At 39.0% G+C, this 19,733-nt stretch overlaps 1 protein-coding gene across 1 annotated transcript; it reads right to left on the bottom strand.

The window, feature by feature from the left end:
- Window positions 1-10,885: 10,885 nt before the first annotated feature.
- Window positions 10,886-18,796, bottom strand: LOC138338351 (uncharacterized). Its single transcript, XM_069289305.1, has 11 exons — window positions 18,727-18,796; window positions 18,410-18,612; window positions 17,290-18,040; window positions 16,627-17,244; window positions 16,520-16,584; window positions 15,139-15,676; window positions 14,363-14,754; window positions 14,015-14,206; window positions 11,463-11,531; window positions 11,042-11,160; window positions 10,886-10,967 (listed from the first exon to the last, which is right to left on the bottom strand). Exons 1-11 carry the CDS (start codon window positions 18,794-18,796, stop codon window positions 10,886-10,888), a joined length of 3,099 nt encoding a protein of 1,032 aa, XP_069145406.1.
- Between the last annotated feature and the right edge of the window lie 937 nt (window positions 18,797-19,733).

The following is a 19,733-nucleotide window of genomic DNA, read 5'->3' as shown; positions in this document are numbered from 1 at the left end:
AGATTTCGTGCCTCTCTGAAGTTATGCACTGTGAGAAGATTCATACCTCGAGGGAATTTACGTATCGCGGGAAGGTATTCATGCCCCGCAAGAAGACATACACGGATAAAGAAAGGGAAACTGTGTATCCCGAGAACAACATTTATCCATCGGCCTCAACTGCATCTTTTATTATTGATAAAAATAAACATCAAGAAGAGCGTCGAAGATAACGACAAAAGAGACATCAATATCACATCAACATTTATTTATTTATTTATTTATCTCGACATCAAGTATAGAGTACATTGAAGATTATATTGCAAAACACAAGGCATAAGCTTTATTTGCTGGACGTCAGACCGATCGAGTCGACGTCGAATATGGAGGAGAGCAATGAAGTGTCGACATGGTAAAAGACACTGTCTCCCATCCCAATTGCATTTTTTAAGCTGACGAATTTTATCTCAATCTTTGTTGAGAGCATCCAAAAGGATGAATTCTCCAAAAACCACAGGTGCGGACTACATCAAAAAGGATGCAGCACAACGTGGAACTTTTTCTTAGCAGCAAACTGGGACACAGTCCAAAGAGGAATGTCAAACTCTTAGGACGCGAGCAGAGGAGCGACTTCCACCACGATCGAACCACCCCTCTCGAGGCATGCGGGTCTTCCTTTAGGTCTGTCAGTTTCAGTCTCGCATCCAGAAGTTTCGATTTATCGAAAGCAAGTTTCCAATCTGAATGACAACACGCCAAGAGCTTTGGAAATTATGTCCGTGTAAGTTCTTAATTATGGGTGTGAAGCGCGCCACATTCACGGTTAAGAGGTTACAAGCCTCCTTTTCATACTCGTTTAATTTTTCGCTCATCCAAAACCGAAGGTTATCTAGCATAATAGATTTCCTTTTCCCACCGATCGAGTCGAACTACACACAACCTGATTCCGACGGTTTACGGATAGGAAGGTGGATTCAATGTTGAATACTCGGCTGTATTCCAACATTCTCTCTCGAATTCTGTTCTCGAGCATTCCGATACCTTCATAATCCGGTGTCGGGGTGGCTTTTGATTCTTTCAAATCGTGCGGTCAAAATTGGTCTGGTCAATTTCATTTTCCTCGAGCTGCTTGCTTCAACCCGAGTAAAATGAGGGACAGTTGTTGACACCCAATTTTGACCCACGCCGGTATAAATTAATTATCGAGCTTCCTAAATTTTCCAAATAATTTAAATTAACTAGTTTTATAATTTTGCGAAAATATAACAATATAATGTTTACATAGTTGTGTATATAGCCGGTACATCTTGTGTATATTCGAAAATCATCCCAAAATATTTCGATTTTGATAATCATTCCATCTTAGTTTAAAATCATGAGTCGCTATTTTAAAAATTTATTACTAGGTAAGTAAGCTCGTTAATGAATTTACGCCAAATTCGTCTTACTTTAAATCAATTGTCCATTCATTAAACTTAACTCTTTTTCCCTTAGAACCATTTTGGGTCTTCTCCAAACTTACCAACCCAATTCTGAGGCCCAATTATCCCATTCCAACCCAACACCTTTAATCCCAGCCCACTTCTTTCCTAAAACCGGCCCAACGCCCCTTTAATTTTTAAACCCAACCCGAATCCCTTAAATCTCCTACCCGACCCAACCTTTTTGACCCGCCCATCCGACCCAAATCCCACTTTCTTCTCCCTCCCCCCAACACCCCCAACACCACGCTCTCTCCCTCAAACCCCCACGCTCTCTCCCTCCTCGCGTTCCTCTCTCCCAAACCCTAGACGTGAAACCCAACAAAATTCAAAGAACACCCCGACGCGAACCCAGAAAACGATTTCCAGAAATGGAAAACCCCAGAAAAACGTCAAAATTTCCCTCCCTCACGCAATTCCCAGCCCCAAACCACCCGCGTCTCTCTCCCATGCTCTCTCCCTCTCTCTCCTCCTCTCTCACGCGAGCTGTGCAACGACTTTGGAGCCGCTTCCTTCTGCAATTCGTACGATTCGCGCAGGCCTCGCAGCAAGAAAGGCTGCAAGCACCATCCTTGCAGCGTGGGATTGCGCCACGTAGATAGCAAGGACGTCGGACGCATCTCGACCCTCCACCTCGCCCTCAATCCTTGGGAATCCAGCATCTAATAGGGGATATTCCTTCAGCTTTGGAAGGGATTTCAAATTTTGAAATTGGAATGGGCCTAGTCGTGTTACCCGCCCCGAAAAGTCGAGACCCTAGTTTCTCTACTTCTATAAAAGGCCCCTTTCTTCTTCAGGGTAGGGGTTGGATTCTTAGGGATTAGAATTTTTGTGGGAAGAAGAAAATTTCTTTCGTTCTTTTCTTGATTTCGGGAGAACTAGGCTAGGAAAATCTTGGAAAAACATTCTGTTTCCATTTTTCTGTTTTGTTGTAGAAGAACGGCTGGGTGAGATTCCTGTTGGAGATTTTTTTTAGTATTCGATTGCGGTGTTCCGTCGGAACGTTGTAGCAGTCCCAACGCATTCTCTTTTGTCTGAGGGTGGAAGCTCGTTCGCGTTTGCGTGGTGGAGCAGCTCACACCTGCTCGTTTCAGTCCCTGTTTTGATGCTTAAAGGAGGTAACGTCATTTTTCTTTCTTCTTTTTTTTGTTTTCTTGTTGTTTCTGCGCGCATATCTTGATGTAGTGTTATCGATGCCTGAAAATATTATCTTCATGATTCTGTCTGCTATTCGCTCGATTAAACTGATAATTTCTCATGAGGTGTAACGTCACGTGTCCTTCTGCAGCTGGTTCATGCTGGCGATTATTTTCTTCTTTCTGTTTGAAGCTTGCTTCAGTATTAGGAAGAGATGGTTGTAACTTGTGTTTATGAATGTGGATTTGAGTTCTCGAATAGTAGGGAAGTCGACTTGTTTCCCTTTTTTCTGTTTCGTTTTCTTCTGTTTCCCTTGTTTCTTCTTCAAAAGGTTCTTTTGCAGCAGTGTCTCTGTTAGAGCCACTTGATTTCTCTGCTTCTGAATTTTCTCGATGATGTTGGTTCTGGGAGCATTTTGGACATTAAGTATGATTCGTGTGGCGTTGGAAGTTGCTTTAGTTTACGTTTTTGTCGTTACATGCCTTGGTGTGTTCTGGTCTAGTTGTTGCTGTCCTCTTGTCTTTGCAATGAGTTTTTTCTTGTTCTACCATGCTCGTGTTTTTCTTATTTCACTGTCTCATGCCTTTACGAAGATCCATCTGCGATAAACATGTTGTTATTTATTTGAGAAGTTAAGTATCATATCCATAACTTGAACCTCTTAATAAAGTCTATCTTGCATGTTGTATTCCTGTGCGAAAATACATGGATAGGACTGCGTTTTGTTTTATATACTTTGTTCCGTCTTGTTTCGTTTTCATTTAATTCTCAACTGGTATGGATTGGGTCCACAAATTTTGGATCTGGCTTGGCATTATTATCTCTCTCTTTGGTTTTTTTTATGTCATATTTTATGTGTGCAAGATTTTCCATCGATATTCGATAGTAGGATGTTGTTTGCCTTGTACTCATTTCAGTTTCGTTATATGAGATACTAATCATTGTTTCCATCTTTGTGCATGTGAAACCATCTGAGTTTGTTATAAACTCTTGTCGTCCCTTGCATTTCGAGAGAGCATCACAAAGATTCATCGAGTCTCCTATCGAGTCAATCCTACGAAAATTGACCAACAAATCCAGAAGATAAAAAATTGAAGAAAGTCGAGGAAGAAGGATTAGAAGACACATTTTATTTTTTGCGTTTCATATTGTACTTTTTTTAGGGCATAAGCCCTTGTCACCTTTACTTTATCGTATGCATTTTGTGTAATTATTTGCTTAGTTTAGGACAGGTGAATGGGTCAAAAACCCAAAAGCAGGCGAGTCCAAAATTTGGTCAAGGCGAACAGAACCCGAATTTGGATCCAAAAATTTCTCTCTCTCTCTCTCTCTCTTTACTATTCGTTTTACATGTTTGCTTGAATGTCGTTAGTTAGGGTTAGAAACTCCAAACCCCCATCGAACGCCTTTTGCTTTACCAAACTTAAGACGTAAAATTGACAGACGTTTCAAACTCACAAGTTGCTTAGAGTTAAGGTTCGAAAAGCTTAATGTTAATGGAATTTTAAAAACAATAAATGTTTCAAAATTTGTAAAGTCTGTCTAGATAAAACCTTAAGAAGTTCAACTTCAAATAAATTCACAAAACTTTAAAACAAAAATAGTTAAGTAGTTAATCGCCGGAAAACCGTATTTAACGGAGTGTCTTAGGTGCCTTCAACACCTTCCTAAGACGCTAATATGAATCCCGAACCCCCTAAATGTTTTTCAAAACAATTTTTCCTGTTTAAGTTGTTTTGGAAACGAGTTTTCTTAATTTTCCTTAAAATTAAGTGGCGACTCCTAAAAGTCAAAAATACCTTAATATAAAAACGAACTCTTTTTGAAATTATCTTTCCGATAAAACAAATATCAATATAGCATTTTCCTCCTTTTTGATGATGAAATACTTATTCATCAGTTCCCCCTATCAAAAAGAATTCTTGGGGTAACTGGAGTTTAATCATCCCCAAAGTTTATCAAATCATCAAAACATCAGCATATCATCTTCCCCCTTTTTGATGATGACAAACATATTCTTCCCACTATCGACAGGACCAGGTCCTCATCAGGTAGCAAGTAATAAGCATTTATTCCCCCTTTCAGTATGACATATCTCTTCAAGTAGCTACCATTGATTCCTCCTATCGATGTGACCATGTCTTCTTCAATCAATTATAACACTATTGATCTCATACATTACCTTAACAACTTCCGTTTTTGACATCATAAAAAAGGGTTACAGTATACCAAGTTGACAGAAATATAATTCTTGCAAATTCATGGCCACTTGAGCAACAGTGAGCATGAGAAAAAAGTCATAAAGTAATGAGACAAGTCAGTAGATACAAGACATTTAACATCCATAAACAAAATATCAGTCATCAAAGCATTGCATGTATGATCACAAATGAAAACCAGAACAATGCCCAAAGAGAGAAATGAGGACTACATAGAGAAGTAGGAAGAGAAGGGATGATTTAGAGGGAAGGGATTGAAAGAATAGAATTAATAGATCATATTCCCTAGCATGAGAGTTTCAGAATCTTCTTTTAACGTACAACATGATGTGTAGCCCAACCTGTATGCTTAATCTTCAGGGCTGCCAAATTTTTCCTTTTTTAAAAGAAATTATTTTTTTTGTTGGCACCTGGTCCCTCTGATAGTGTTGTTTCAGAAGCTTGACTTTTAGACAATCCATTTTTGTATTCCAGTTAACATGAGCAACTGTCATAGTTTTCAACACCAGCCTGAGTTTCTCATAACAGAAAGATTGGTAACACAAACAACTCAAGGCCTCCGGGATGAATAGATCAACAATTGAGGAACCAAGAATATTTTCCCCCTTTTTTAACTTTTTTTTACAGCTTTCTCTTAAGAAAACTTTGATTTCTCAGAATATCAACTTCCCCCTTTTTGAGCGTCATCTTTTTCACTTCTTCATTTTCCATGGAGGAACAGATCCCTCTTCACAGTTAAAACATTTTCATCAGAGAATTCTCCAGCAAGAATAAAGTGGTTAACAATTAGAAGTGTATTTGTAAAGAAGAGAAAATAAAATTTCGAAGGACCTTGATATTTGGAAGGCAACTCGATTTTTCTAGGAAATAGAAAGAAATATGGAATATAAAGAAAGAGAAAATAAGGTATCATTTTGGAACTCAAAAGATTAGACAACAATCAAAATCCTGAAGGATAGACATGTGGCAATTTCAAGGGTTCTCATGCATAACTCAAACTGCAATGTTAAGATTGCTAACCTTCGAGAAAGGACCAGGTCCCTCTCTGTAGTTTGAATGTCATTGCCTAGATCTATCCTGACCTCTCTTTTTCTTCATCCCCTTTTCCATGTGTGTATACCTACAAACGGTATGAAACTGAATTTGTTAAAACATACATAACTGAAAAGCAAGGATACCTTCTCCCTTTTCATAGTCATGAAAGAGTTGATTGCTTCAGGTAGGATCCATTCAAGAAGGTTTTAGCATTTTCATCATCATCTTGATTAATTTAGCTAGATTTTTATGAGCTTCAAGATGTTTTCTGATCCACAAGAGTTTAACACATGAAGCTGCACTTGCTACATTTATTGCCTCAGTTGATGAAAGAGCAATTGAATCTTGCCTTTTAATTCAACATGGTGAAAGATCATAACATAATCCACTCTTGAGGTACTCAATCTATCAGCTTGATACTTAGCATAATCAACAACACCATGTACTACAAATCAAAAATTCTCCCGATAGATAGAGTACCAGGTCCTCTATCTTCTTCAAATGACTTAAGATTTTCTCAGTAGCCTTCAAAATATTTTCCTTTGTACACGAGTAGAGTCTTTGAACCCGATCGATCAGCATCCAGCTTCTAGTTAGTGCCCATAAAAGTATGAATTATCTATACACCCAAAACATGAAGCCCTTTCAGCAGCTTCATTGAACTAGTACCACGTTCTTTCTTTGATCAGACATCAATGACCCCTGAATGTTGTGCTATCTTCTTCTCTGTAGCTAAGCTCCTATGAGAGTATTCGACTGGTCCGTTCTTAGAGCTTCAGTGAAGATGTCATCCACTTTATCTTCCTTCTTACAAAGTTCATGATGACATTATCCCTCTTTATCATTGTCTTAACTTCATATATTTTACGCCATTTGAATAGCTCATTAATGTGATTTTCTGGACAACCGAGGGTACCTTTCAAGGTGTGCTAAATCTGTAGCTCTAAGAAGAAATTTAACTCTTCCATTATGCTTATTTCCACACCCACTTTCAATGAGTGGAATAGAAATAAGCTCTTCAAACAACACCTCAAAGATTGCCTCAAAGATGACATCATCAATATGTACATGAATGATCAGCAGTTCCTTGCATATTGAATTCAAAGAGAAGAGTTTTTGACAATTTTACCTCTCTTGAAGACATTGTTGAGGAGAAACTTGGACAACCGACCAGCTTGTTGGGGAACCGACTATCAAAATTTGCTTCTTTCAAATTGCTCTTGATTAACTTCTTCATTCTCACCTTCAAAATTCACATTATCAGTTTGAACTGCATAATCTTTGTTCAGCACTGTCTAGAGGACCAGGTCCCTCATCAGGTTCATCATCTGCATCATCTTCTTTGAGATTGTTGGATTCATGAAGAGGATGTTCTTCAGCAAGCTCCCTATTTAAACCATCTCTCTGATTCTGAAGCAACTCTTCTATCTCAGAAACTTCTTTCCTTGCAACTTTTAAAATCTTTTAGACTCATCAATAAGCACATGACCATTTTTAGTATACCCCTGATAAGCCTTGCTAGAGAAGAGTGTACCACAATTATTCTTTTATCAATGTTAAGATCAAACTTCTCATTTTATGATCGTTTTGGTCACAAACATGTACCATTTATCACTTCAGTTGAAAGTTTCTTGAAAGAATCAAAGTCTGCATATTTCACATGAAGGATGGTCTGATCTGCTTCTCCTTAACATCATCGTCACCACCTTTGTCATTTGCAAATATCATTTTATGCAAACTAGGACCAGGTCCCCTAAACAGGTTTGTGCAGCAAAGCAACACTCATGAGCATGTCCTTAATCATACCTCAGCATTCATACCTTGAGCATCTCTTTTCTATCAAAAATCATCGCTCGAGAGAGCAAGTTTATGACAAAATAGTTATCTGATAAGAGCTTAGCTTCATTTCATTCATCACAAATCTACACAAAAAATGTAGCATTTCTTGTCATTCGCCAAAAGAGACACCTTCCCTTTGAAGTGTCTTGAGAGAGAGGAAGTTTTATAACCTTCTTAGTCATGTGTTTTGAGCATCTACTATTTATAAACCAACACTGATTGTTTCCTCTCTTCTGAACCAGAATTACTTATTAGACTTAGGAACCCACTTCAAGTAGAGTTCCTTATAACTGTCAAAAGGCTTAACAAGAAACCTTCCTGACCAAGGGGGCAAAGTTTTCTTGCTAAAAACGATAGCGAGGACCAGGTCCCTTGCTCTCTGTTTCCACATTACTGTCGGATCTGACTAATTTAGCATGAAGACCAGGCCCCCTTTGTTTCTTTTCTTGATTATTTTCAGATCGGACAAACTTCATATGCCTTTCTTTAGCTCTTTTCCGCTGTTTGGAATAATTTGACAAACTTCCTTCAAATTTTTCAAAAATTGGACAATCTTTCTTATGATTTCCATCTCGACAACAATTCTCAGACAAAAAATTGTCAGCATCTGGAACATTTTTGCTTCGAGGATTGTAGGAGGATTTTATCTTGTCGCAGCCTAACCCTCTTCTCTACTACTGTTGTTGTCTTGACCGATCAGATTTGTAAGAATCTTAGAGGAATTGGCCCATTTGAGAGATTTTTCCAGTTCCTTTTTTAAACGGACCAGGTCCCTCTCTAACTTAAGATTTCTTTCTAATGCAATTTTGGTCTTCATTTCAGCAGTGTGCAGCTTATTCTCAAGCTCCAGCTGCTAGTTGCTTGCCTCATTTTTTTAAAAAAAAAGTTTTATTAGTTACCCCTTTCATCTTTTTATTCAGTTCTAGATTTTCAACTTCTAGAACAAGCATTTGACTTCTAATATCAGATATTTGTGCAACTAATGCAATTTTTCCATATTGAGAGATATCTAGACTGTTGCTTATGGGATCCTTCTCACTTGTCAGCTCACTTATCAAATTAAGTAATACAACTGCTAGCTTTCTCAACTTGCTAGTAGAAAAGGTATTCAAGTTTTGCTTGAAATAATATAGAGTTAACTTTTCATCAGCATCTTCCTCGTTTGACTTTGTCATGAAATCATTATCTGTGTGTTCAGAATCATCTAAATCACTTGAAGATTTTTTCCATGCAGCCATATCCCTTTTTAATGCCCTGAAGAAGACTTCTTCTGCTTATCTTGAGACGGACCAGGTCCCTATATTTGTCTTTACCCTCTACAGTCTTGACATAATTTTCTTTATTCTGATCAGTCTCATCAATCATATTTGTCCTTTTGTATTTTCCCTTCAGAATGATACACTCCCTTTTTTTATGCAACTCATGAGCTTGAAAAAGCTCAAATAGTGTATTTAGAGTCGCCTCTTCAGCCCCCTTTGTCTCCTCAGCAAACACACATTCATTTGTCCAAGATCTGGGAAGAGTTTCCAGTATCGTAGAGACTTGTTTGAACAGCAGGATAGGTTCATCAAGAAACATAAGCTCATTGGTGATGGTGGAGAATCTTTTTTGAATTTCATGAACTGGTTCACCTTCTTCCACGGTGAAACCTTCAAACTGAGCAGTAAAGAAATCTAGCTTAGATTTCCTTGTTTCCTCAGTACCTTCAAAGATAGTTCTCAGGAGATCCAAAATTTCTTTGGCTGATATACATGAAGAGATCATATCATAATCTTTCATTTCAATGCCACACATAAGCAACTTCTTGGATTTGTAATTTTTCCGAACTAGTTGCTTGTCAGAGTTATTATATTGTTGTCTAGTTTTGGGAATGACACTTGTGACATCTCCATCTTTAACCTCCATAGTTGGCACATAAGGAACTTTTCATACGACGTCCCATACTTCACTGTCCTCAGTCATGAGATAGTTTCTCATCCGAATCTTCCAGTATTTGTAGAGCTTATCATCAAAAAGAGGTCTTGTGGGAGACTGATTTCTTTACTTATTCAGTAGTGACGCCATTTCTCGCAGGAACTTCTCTCTTGGTGTTAATCAGATAGAGAGCACCCGCTCTGATACCACTTGTTGGAATATGTGTGTCCACTACCAGTCAACGGACCAGGTCCCTTGACACAGTATGAACAGTGCGGAAGATTAAACAATATAAAGAACACAACACAAATAGTTTACGTGAAAACTCCTTGCTCAAGAGAGTAAAACCACGACCTGTTGCACAGGATTTACAACCGTCTTCACTAATCTTCTCAAGCAAAAGTGAAACGCAATTACAATCAGTGTGAGAAAAAGTTATTAATCTCACGATCAAGTAATCTACCTATTACTTGAATAGCCTAAGCGGATACAACACCGCCCACTAAGTTATCACCCCTAGATAAATTAGAATTTGCTAAGCGCATACCACACCGCCCACTAAACCACCTAACTCTAGATGACTTAAAATTTGACTAAGCAACAGAATAATGTTTGCCCACTAAATCAGTTAACCTTAACTGATTTAGACTTTTACAAACCCAAAACAAATATCTGAATCCTTTATAAAAAAGGAACAGATTTACAATGTAAGTACATAGACACAGAGCTCTAAATACAACAAAGATTCTTCTTACTCTATTAGGTCCTTCTATTGAGTTGAGCAATGTTCTTCCTTGAAGATGACCTTCAATTCAAGCTTGTGAATTTTCAGAGAAAATTCAAGTTTAATTTGTCTAGTTTTGAATTTGTGCTTGTTGGAAAGAGATAATATAATTTCCCAAAAATTCGGTGAAGACATCCCATTGGATGAAGGCCTGCTGTTGGAAAAGTTGTGCACCTACCACATCAAAGATGACAGCTTTTCTGAAAGCTGTCTTTTCGTCCTTTTCACATCGCAGTCTTGCGAGGACCAGGTCCCTTGCTTGCGGGGACCAGGTCCCTTGCAAACTTCTTTATGAGTTCTTGAAAAGGTCAACCTCTTCCATTCTGATTGGTTCAGTACACTGGCGCCTCACCTACCACTGACAGGACAGCTTTAGAGTTGTACACCATTTTGTATCAGATGGAGAGAACTCTGCCTGGAACCAGGTCCCTGCATTTGTGAGATACTGAAAAGAACAATCTCATATGCTCTTCCTATTGGTGTAGACACTGCACTTTTCACCTACCACCTGATATGACAACATTTACGACTGTACCCCATTTGTATCTGGATGAGAGAACACTGTCAGGGACCAGGTCTCTGCATTTGTGAGGATCATCAAATAACTAAGAATATAACATTTTTCCCTTTTTGATGATAACACACAAATATACCTCATATTGAGTTTATCATTCATCTCATTATCAGCAATTTCAATAACAAGGATTTGGTTCCTTGTTAGATGGATAAGTTTATTTGTCACGACCCAAATTTTTGCAGGTCGTGATGGCACCTATGTTCCCAACCAATAGGTAAGTCAACCCAACATATTAACCCAACTAAACCAACAAATGAGTAAAAAGACTAACACTTAGCAAAAATATCCAACATTGAGTTCCTTATAAGTACAAAATGCGAAAGCTAAAACATATCACCCCAAGAATTGGTGTCTTAAGTACAAGAGCTTCTAATACTTACTGCAAGTCTAAACTAAATGACAAACTTAACATAAAGAAATATCCTGTCTGAATACTAATAACAGAATGAATAAAAGATAGAGGGAGGTGTGGGCCACGGAACAGCCAAGCAGCTCACCACAACTCCAAGAACTACAAGCTCGGACTCAATTTGCTCCACGAGATGTGCTCCTACTCGGAATCGAATCTGCACCACAAAGAGTGCAACAAGTGTAGTATGAGTACGAAACCATGTGTACCCAGTATGTCTCATTGACCGACAACGAAGAAGTAGTGACGGGAGTTATATAAGAAAATAAATTCTTAGATGATACAAGTATATATATATATATATATATATATATATATATATATATATATATATATTACACTTACTATTTAAGTTTCATCAAAAAGGAAATCAACATTTAAGTATTTTCCAAACACCAAACAAACCATATAATCATCAAGAATGAATGATGGGATGAAATGCAATGCAATATAATACCATGTAATCATATGTCTCAGAATACCCAGTACTCACTCAACTGTATATACATGATACTCCTCGGAAATACATCGAGAGTTCATGACCCATGAGGGACTCGCGAGGTCCATATACTGACACGGACGATCTCCACGTGTCTGTGCGGACGATCTCAACGCACCATCATAATATCGAACAATTTCCGCAGGGACGGTCTCCACGTGCCCAAATTACAATCTTAACATCTTACCATCCCCAGCACGGACGATCTCCACGTGCCCATCTTATACTCAATCTCATGTCAACGTATGTATAGAATTTTATTTCAAAATAAGGGGATGATGATTCATCTCACTCAATCAATATCGACATAATACACAACCACCTCCATTATCACAACTATATGGATGTAAAAAAATAATAAAACACAATCACACAAAAATTTCAAGTCAATAATATATCATCCCATGCCCATATGCTTTGGCAAATTCTCAAATTTACAATCCACATTCTATAGTAGTAATTTTCCGTTTTATGACACCAGTACTCGTACCAATGCCCGTCACACCATTGATACGAGACCCCCATCTTTCGCCCTTACCCCTTTGACTATTTTCATTTTTAATCTTTTATTTAGGAAAACGTCCTTCAACAAGTCTAAAATGTCTTAACATACCTTAGATGCCGAACTTGTGCCACGAATCTTTTAAGATTTTTCCTTTCCTTTTTGCAAGGTTTCGGAACGTTCCCAATCTACCAATTTTGCAATATTCGTAAGTAAGCAATTTTTGTAGACATTCAAATTATTATATGTCTATCATAGACGCTAAAACTCACTCATATTTTTCAACCAAACTCCAAATCTTGATATATATTGGTATGCCAAAATTTTCATACTTGCTAAATTTCAAGCCAAGAACTTAACTCTAACCTCTCCAAATACCCTTGAATCAATGTTAACTCATATAATATACACTTAGTTCTTAACTACCTAACTCAATACTTAAGGAAAGAACATTATCTACAATACGAGAAGTATACAAAAAGGAACGAATGATGAATAAAAAAGATCAAATGCAAATTTGTAAATTTGTTCGCTGGAACCTATAATTTGCACCAAGCATTAAATAGTCAAATGTAAATCTCTACTCCTACTGCCATCATCAGACCACCATTAATATAGTAAATCCTTATTCCTCATTAGCCACCAATTTTTTTGTATTTAATAATTTTATTTTATTTTTCAAGTTCAACAACAATTCCATTCTCTACTTTCTATTCCACAACCCACCATAATAATAATAATCATACTAAATAAGGCAGAAAATTATAGACCAACATTCGTTATATTTTTTTTTTCCAGATCCTACGACTACATATAAATTCCAGCTTTAAAATATTTCTATATATGGCAATCGTTAGAAATCATTATGAAATCTTTACTAACTAAACACCCATTCAAATCAATCTAATAATTTTACTAAAATTATATCTCTTTTAATAACAAGTTACGACAAACAATACGATATCAACAGATTGTTCACGCCAACAATTTATACCACTAATGCAAGCTTATGCAGAAAATAGATCGGTTAAGGGAAAACTTTTACCTGCAATATTTTTTTTCGTTCTTCTTTGTTTTGTAATCTACGCTGCCCAAAAAAATCAGTTTCTCCCTCTTTTGTTTTCTGCCCTTCTAATGTTAATTAAGTAAAATAAATAAACTAATCCCACTAACCTAAATCAATTAATGGGTCAAGAAAAAAAGTATTAAATAAATTATGGATATGACCCACTAACTATTAACTATATTAATTCTTCACTAAAATTTTTATCAACTAAATACTCTTAGTTTTTGAACAGTTTAAAAATACCCCTTTAAATTTTTCAAAAGGAGTCAAACTAGTCCTAGTTCTCAAAACGACCTAGCGGGTCGTTACATCACCTACCACTTAAACAAACGTTCGTCCTCGAACGGGAAAAGAAAAGAACTAACCTGAACGCTCAAAAAGATGAGGATATTTACTCCTCATGTCTAACTCTGTCTCCCATGTAGCCTCCTCCATTGGACGATGCTTCCATTGAACTTTTACTGAAGCAATCTCCTTAGACCTTAGCTTCCGAATTTGCCTATCCAAAATGGTGATCGGCTCTTCCTCAAAAGTCAAATTCTGATCAAGTAACACTGAATCCCATTGAATCACATGATCACCACCCTGATGATACTTCTTAAGCATTGAAATATGAAATACAGGATGGACACCTGACAAACCAGTTGGCAAAGCCAACTGATACGCCACATCACCAATACGCTCAACAATCTCGAAAGGACCAATATACCTTGGGCTCAACTTGCCCTTCTTTCCAAACCTCATCACACCCTTCATGGGTGAAACCTTCAATAAAACCCTCTCTCCAACCATAAACTCTAAATCACGAATCTTTCGATCTGCATAACTCTTTTGCCTACTCTGAGCCATGAGAAGTCTATCTTGGATCAACTTGACTTTGTCCAAGGACTTCCTCAACAAATCTGTACCCCATGGACTAACCTCAAATGCATCAAACCAGCCAATTGGAGATCGACATCTCCTACCATACAGAGCCTCGAATGGTGTCATCTCAATGCTCGAGTGATAACTATTATTGTAAGCAAACTCCGCTAGAGGCACGAACTGGTCCCACTGACCACCAAAGTCAATCACACACGCCCGCAACATATCCTCGAGAACCTGAATAGTCTGCTCAGATTGACCATCAGTTTGAGGGTGAAAGGCTGTACTCAGATCCACTCGAGTGCCCAACTCTTTCTGCATAGACCGCCAGAAATGAGAGGTAAATTGGGTGCCACGATCTGAAATAATAGATATAGGAACCCCATGCAAACGAACTATCTCTTGAATATAGATCTTGGCTAACTTCTCTGAGTTATAGGTACTCTGAACTAGTACAAAGTGTGCAGACTTAGTCAGTCAATCCATGATGACCCATATAGCATCAAACTTACCCAAGGTACGTGGAAACCCTACCACAAAGTCCATAGAAATGCGCTCCCACTTCCACTCAAGTATGGGCATCCTCTGAGTCACACCTCCAGGCTTTTGGTGTTCATACTTCACTTGCTGACAATTCAAACATCGAGATACAAAATATACTATGTCCCTCTTCATACGACACCACCAATAGTGTTGCTTCAAGTCACGATACATCTTAGTAGCCCCCGGATGAATAGTGTACCTCAAACTATGAGCCTCCTCCATGATCAATCTAGTCAAATCACCTGTACGAGGAACACATATACGACCCTTAATCCTCAAAACTCCCTCACTATCAAGAATTGCAGCCTTGGCTTCTCCTTTTAAAACCTTGTCCCTAATCTTACATAAATCACCATCATCGAGCTGTTGAGCCTGAATCTGCTCCAACAAGGATGACCTAGCCTCCATATAAGCCAACACCTTACCAGATTCTGAAATATCAAGTCTCACAAAGCTATTGGCCAGGGATTGGACATCTCTAGCTAAAGGACGCTCGTCAGCCTGTAACATGGCTAGACTACCCATACTTACCGCCTTTCGACTCAAGGCATCTGCTACAACATTTGCCTTGCCTGGATGATAAAGAATAGTCATGTCGTAATCCTTGAGCAACTCTAACCATCTCCGCTGCCTCAAATTGTGATCTCTCTGATTGAATATATACTGGAGACTACGATGATCCGTGAATACCTCACAATACACACCATAAAGATAATGCCTCCAAATCTTCAATGCAAACACAACAGCCGCAACCTCTAAATCATGAATAGGGTAGTTCTTCTCATGAACCTTCAACTGCCTCGAAGCATAAGCTATCACCTTTCCCTTCTGCATCAATACACAACCCAGAACAATCCGAGAAGCATCACAATATACAAATAAACCCTCTCCTTCCACGGGTAGGGTCAAAATCGAAGCAGTAGTCAATAAAGTCTTGAGCTTTTGGAAACTAACCTCACATTCGTCAGACCACTGAAAAGTCACCTCCTTCTATGTCAATCTAGTTAATGGAGATGCAATGGATGATAAACCCTCAACAAACCGTCGATAATAACCTGCAAGGCCCAAGAAACTCCGAATCTCAGTAACTGAAGCAGGTCTGACCCAATCTCTAACCACCTCAATCTTCTTAGGATCCACCATGATACCCTCCTTGGACACTACATGTCCCAAGAATGCTACCGAACTAAGACAAAACTCACACTTTCAAAACTTTGCATAAAGCTTCTTATCCTTTAGAATCCCAAGAACAATCCTCAAATGATGCTTGTGTTCCTCCTTAGTGCGTGAGTATATCAATATATCATCTATGAAGACAATAATAAAGGAATCTAAATACGGTCTGAATACTCCATTCATCAAGTCCATAAAAGCTTCTGGGGCATTAGTCAATCCGAAAGACATCACCAAAAACTCGTAATGACCATAACGTGTTCGAAAAGCCGTCTTAGGGATATCCTCTGCCCTAACCTTCAGCTGATGATAGCAAGATCTCAAGTCAATTTTGGAGAAAAGTGAAGCACCCTGTAACTGATCAAATAAATCATCAATACGAGGTATTGGATACTTATTTCTGATGGTTACCTTGTTCAAATGCCGATAGTCAATACACATACGCATAGATCCATCCTTTTTCTTCACAAATAACACTGGAGCACCCTAAGGAGATACACTCGGTCTAATAAAACCTTTGCTCAACAAATCCTGCAACTGCTCCTTCAACTCTTTCAATTCAGCTGGTGCCATACGATAAGGAGGAATGGAAATAGGCCGAGTGCCTGGCTCCACATCAATAAAAAAATCAATATCACGATCTGGTGGAAGACCTGGCAAATTGGTCGGAAATACTTCTGAAAATTCACTCACTACTGGAATAGACTCAAGCATAGGAGTCTCAATACTAGTATCTCGAATGTGGGTCAAGTAAGCCAAACATCCTCTCTGTACCAACTGACGAGCCTTAAGGAATGATATCACACCCTTAGAAGGGTGACTAAGTGAACCTCTCCATTCTACTATAGGAATTCCAGGTATAGCTAAAGTAATGGTCTTGGCATGACAATTTAAAATTGCGTGGTAAGAAGATAACCAATCCATACCGAGAATCACATCAAAATCTATCATATCTAAGACCTTTAAATCTGCATGAGTGTCATACCCCATCAAGGTAACAGTACATAATCTATACACCTGATCTAAAACCACAGAATCCCCGACAGGAGTAGAGACACGTATCGGCAAATCAAGAGACTCACATAATATATCTAGACTAGGAGAAAAATATGTGGACACATAAGAATAAGTAGAGCCTGGATCGAATAATACAGTAGTTGATCGATGACAAACCGGAATAATACCTGTTATAACAACATCTGAAGCCTCAGCCTCTGGCCTACCTGGAAAAGCATAGCAGTGAGAACGACCTCCATCAGATTATGAACCTCCACGACCACAACCTCGACCAGAAGGATAACCACCTCTACCTGAATGAGAACCACCTCTACCATTCTGTGCACCACCCCTAGCTGGAGGTTGTGCAGCCCTGGAAGTCGAAGCCTGAGAACCCTGAGGTAATCCACCACGTCTGGTCCTAGGGCAGTCTCTCACAAAGTGTCCCATATCACCACACTCAAAACAACCCCTACGAGACGCAGGCTGATGAGAGGAACCTGGATGACCAGAATGCCCTCCACGAACTACAGTTCTAGAAGATGAACCCTGCGAAGTATGCACCGAGCTCGAAGAGTTATGCCCAGCGTAACTAGCCTCAGACGATGGCATAGCAGCATGAATGGGTCTGCTGGACTGAGGGTGATGGCCTCTGCCCAAGTAACCCCGACTCCTAGGCGGAGCACCACCATAATCACCTGAATAACGAGTCCTCTTGCCCTCTCGCTGCTCAAATCCCTCAAGCCGAATCATCTCCAACTCCTTAGCAGCATCTACCACTTTCTGGAATGGAACACCAGAAGCAGCAACCTGAGAAACTCCTAGACGAATTGGAATAATCATCCCCTTAACAAACCTTCTCACTCTCTCAGCCTCTGTGGGAAGTATCATCGAAGCGTGCCTAGCCAAGGCATTAAATTTACCCTTATACTTTGCAACTGACATACCATTTTGCTGCAAACCCTCAAACTCGGCCCTCTTGCGCGCTCTCTCACTGCGTGGAACAAATTTGGATAGAAATACCTGAGTAAACTAAGTCCAGGATAGTGGATGGGATCCAGCTGGCCTACTACTAATATAATCCCTCCACCACTGCTTAGCAGAGCCAGTCATCTGAAACGTTGTGTAGTCAACTCCATGAGACTCCACTAATCCAAGATTATGCAACCTCTCATGACAACTAACTATAAACTCATATGCATCCTCAGCTAAGTCACCAGTATAAGTAGGAGGATTCATTAGTCTGAACCTCCCAAACATCTTTTGTTCATCAATAATCATAGAAGGTCTGTTCACCAAATGTGATGTCATATCTGGAAACTCCATACTATCCAAACGAGGAGCTACAGCGGCAGCTGGCTGAGTCCTGGGAGTCTGAGAATCTGGAGCAACTATCGGATCTGGAGTTTGACCTCCAACACGTGTCTGTGAGCCATCAGAAGTGACAGGCAAGGATCCTGCCTGGGCCATCCCCTCTAGGATTCCTAACATACGAGCCAAGGTATCTTGAAGCACTTGGGGGGCAATAGTACTGGGTGGATCCAAAGCTGGCCCATCCCCCTCGACACGATCTTGCACATCTCCATGAATAAGCTCTGCATCAGGAGGTACGGTCCTATCACGACCCTGGGTAGCTATTGGTACTTAACCATCCACATGTGCTGCAATGCGGCCCCTACCCCGACCTCGAGCTCGTCCCCTACCTCTACCTCGGATAGTGTTCCCAGAAGAAGGAATAGAGTCCTGGCCACCACTAGCCGATGTATGATTCCTCGCCATATGAGAGAATGAGATAATCAAGATTAGAATTTCTACAAGGTCAAGTGTGCACGATAGTGAATGAAAGAACAGAATATTTCCTATATGTCCTATAGCCTCTCGAAGATAGGTATGGACGTCTTCATACCGATCTTTAAGACTCTACTAGACATTGCTCTTGTACTCGTGAGACCGATGAACCTAAGGCTCTGATACCAATTTGTCACGACCCAAATTTTTGCAGGTCGTGATGGCGCCTATGTTCCCAACCAATAGGTAAGCCAACCCAACATATTAACCCAACTAAACCAACAAATGAGTAAAAAGACTAACACTTAGCAAAAATATCCAACATTGAGTTCCTTATAAGTACGAAATGCGAAAGCTAAAACATATCACCCCAAGAATTGGTGTCTTAAGTATAAGAGCTTCTAATATTCGATGCAAGTCTGAAACTAAATGACAAACCTAACATAAAGAAATATCCTGTCTGAACACTAATAACAGAATGAATAAAAGATATAGAGGGAGGTGTGGGCCACGGAACAGCCAAGCAGCTCACCACATTCTAATATTCGATGCAAGTCTGAAACTAAATGACAAACCTAACATAAAGAAATATCCTGTCTGAACACTAATAACAGAATGAATAAAAGATATAGAGGGAGGTGTGGGCCACGGAACAGCCAAGCAGCTCACCACAACTCCAAGAACTTCAAGCTCGGACTCAATTTGCTCCACGAGATGTGCTCCTACTCGGAATCGAATCTGTACCACAAAGAGTGCAACAAGTGTAGTATGAGTACGAAACCACGTGTACCCAGTATGTCTCATTGACCGACAACGAAGAAGTAGTGACAGGAGTTATATAAGAAAATAAATTCTTAGATTATACAAGTATATATATATATATATATATATATATATATATATATATATATATATATATATATATATA

Source organism: Solanum lycopersicum, chromosome 9, assembly GCF_036512215.1.
Source record: "Solanum lycopersicum chromosome 9, SLM_r2.1".
NCBI lineage: Eukaryota > Viridiplantae > Streptophyta > Magnoliopsida > Solanales > Solanaceae > Solanum > Solanum lycopersicum.
This window is presented reverse-complemented; position numbering and strand designations above follow the sequence as displayed.

What these genes read in the sequence shown, in the direction of transcription:
- LOC138338351 (XM_069289305.1), bottom strand. Translation starts at nt 18,796, where the DNA reads ATGGCGAGGAATCATACATCGGCTAGTGGTGGCCAGGACTCTATTCCT. An exon ending in TCGAGGTTGTGGTCGTGGAG is followed by an intron (nt 17,245 to 17,289) that starts GTTCATAATCTG and finishes ATGCTTTTCCAG; the next exon opens with GTAGGCCAGAGGCTGAGGCT. An exon ending in TTTTATTGATGTGGAGCCAG is followed by an intron (nt 16,585 to 16,626) that starts GCACTCGGCCTA and finishes GTATGGCACCAG; the next exon opens with CTGAATTGAAAGAGTTGAAG.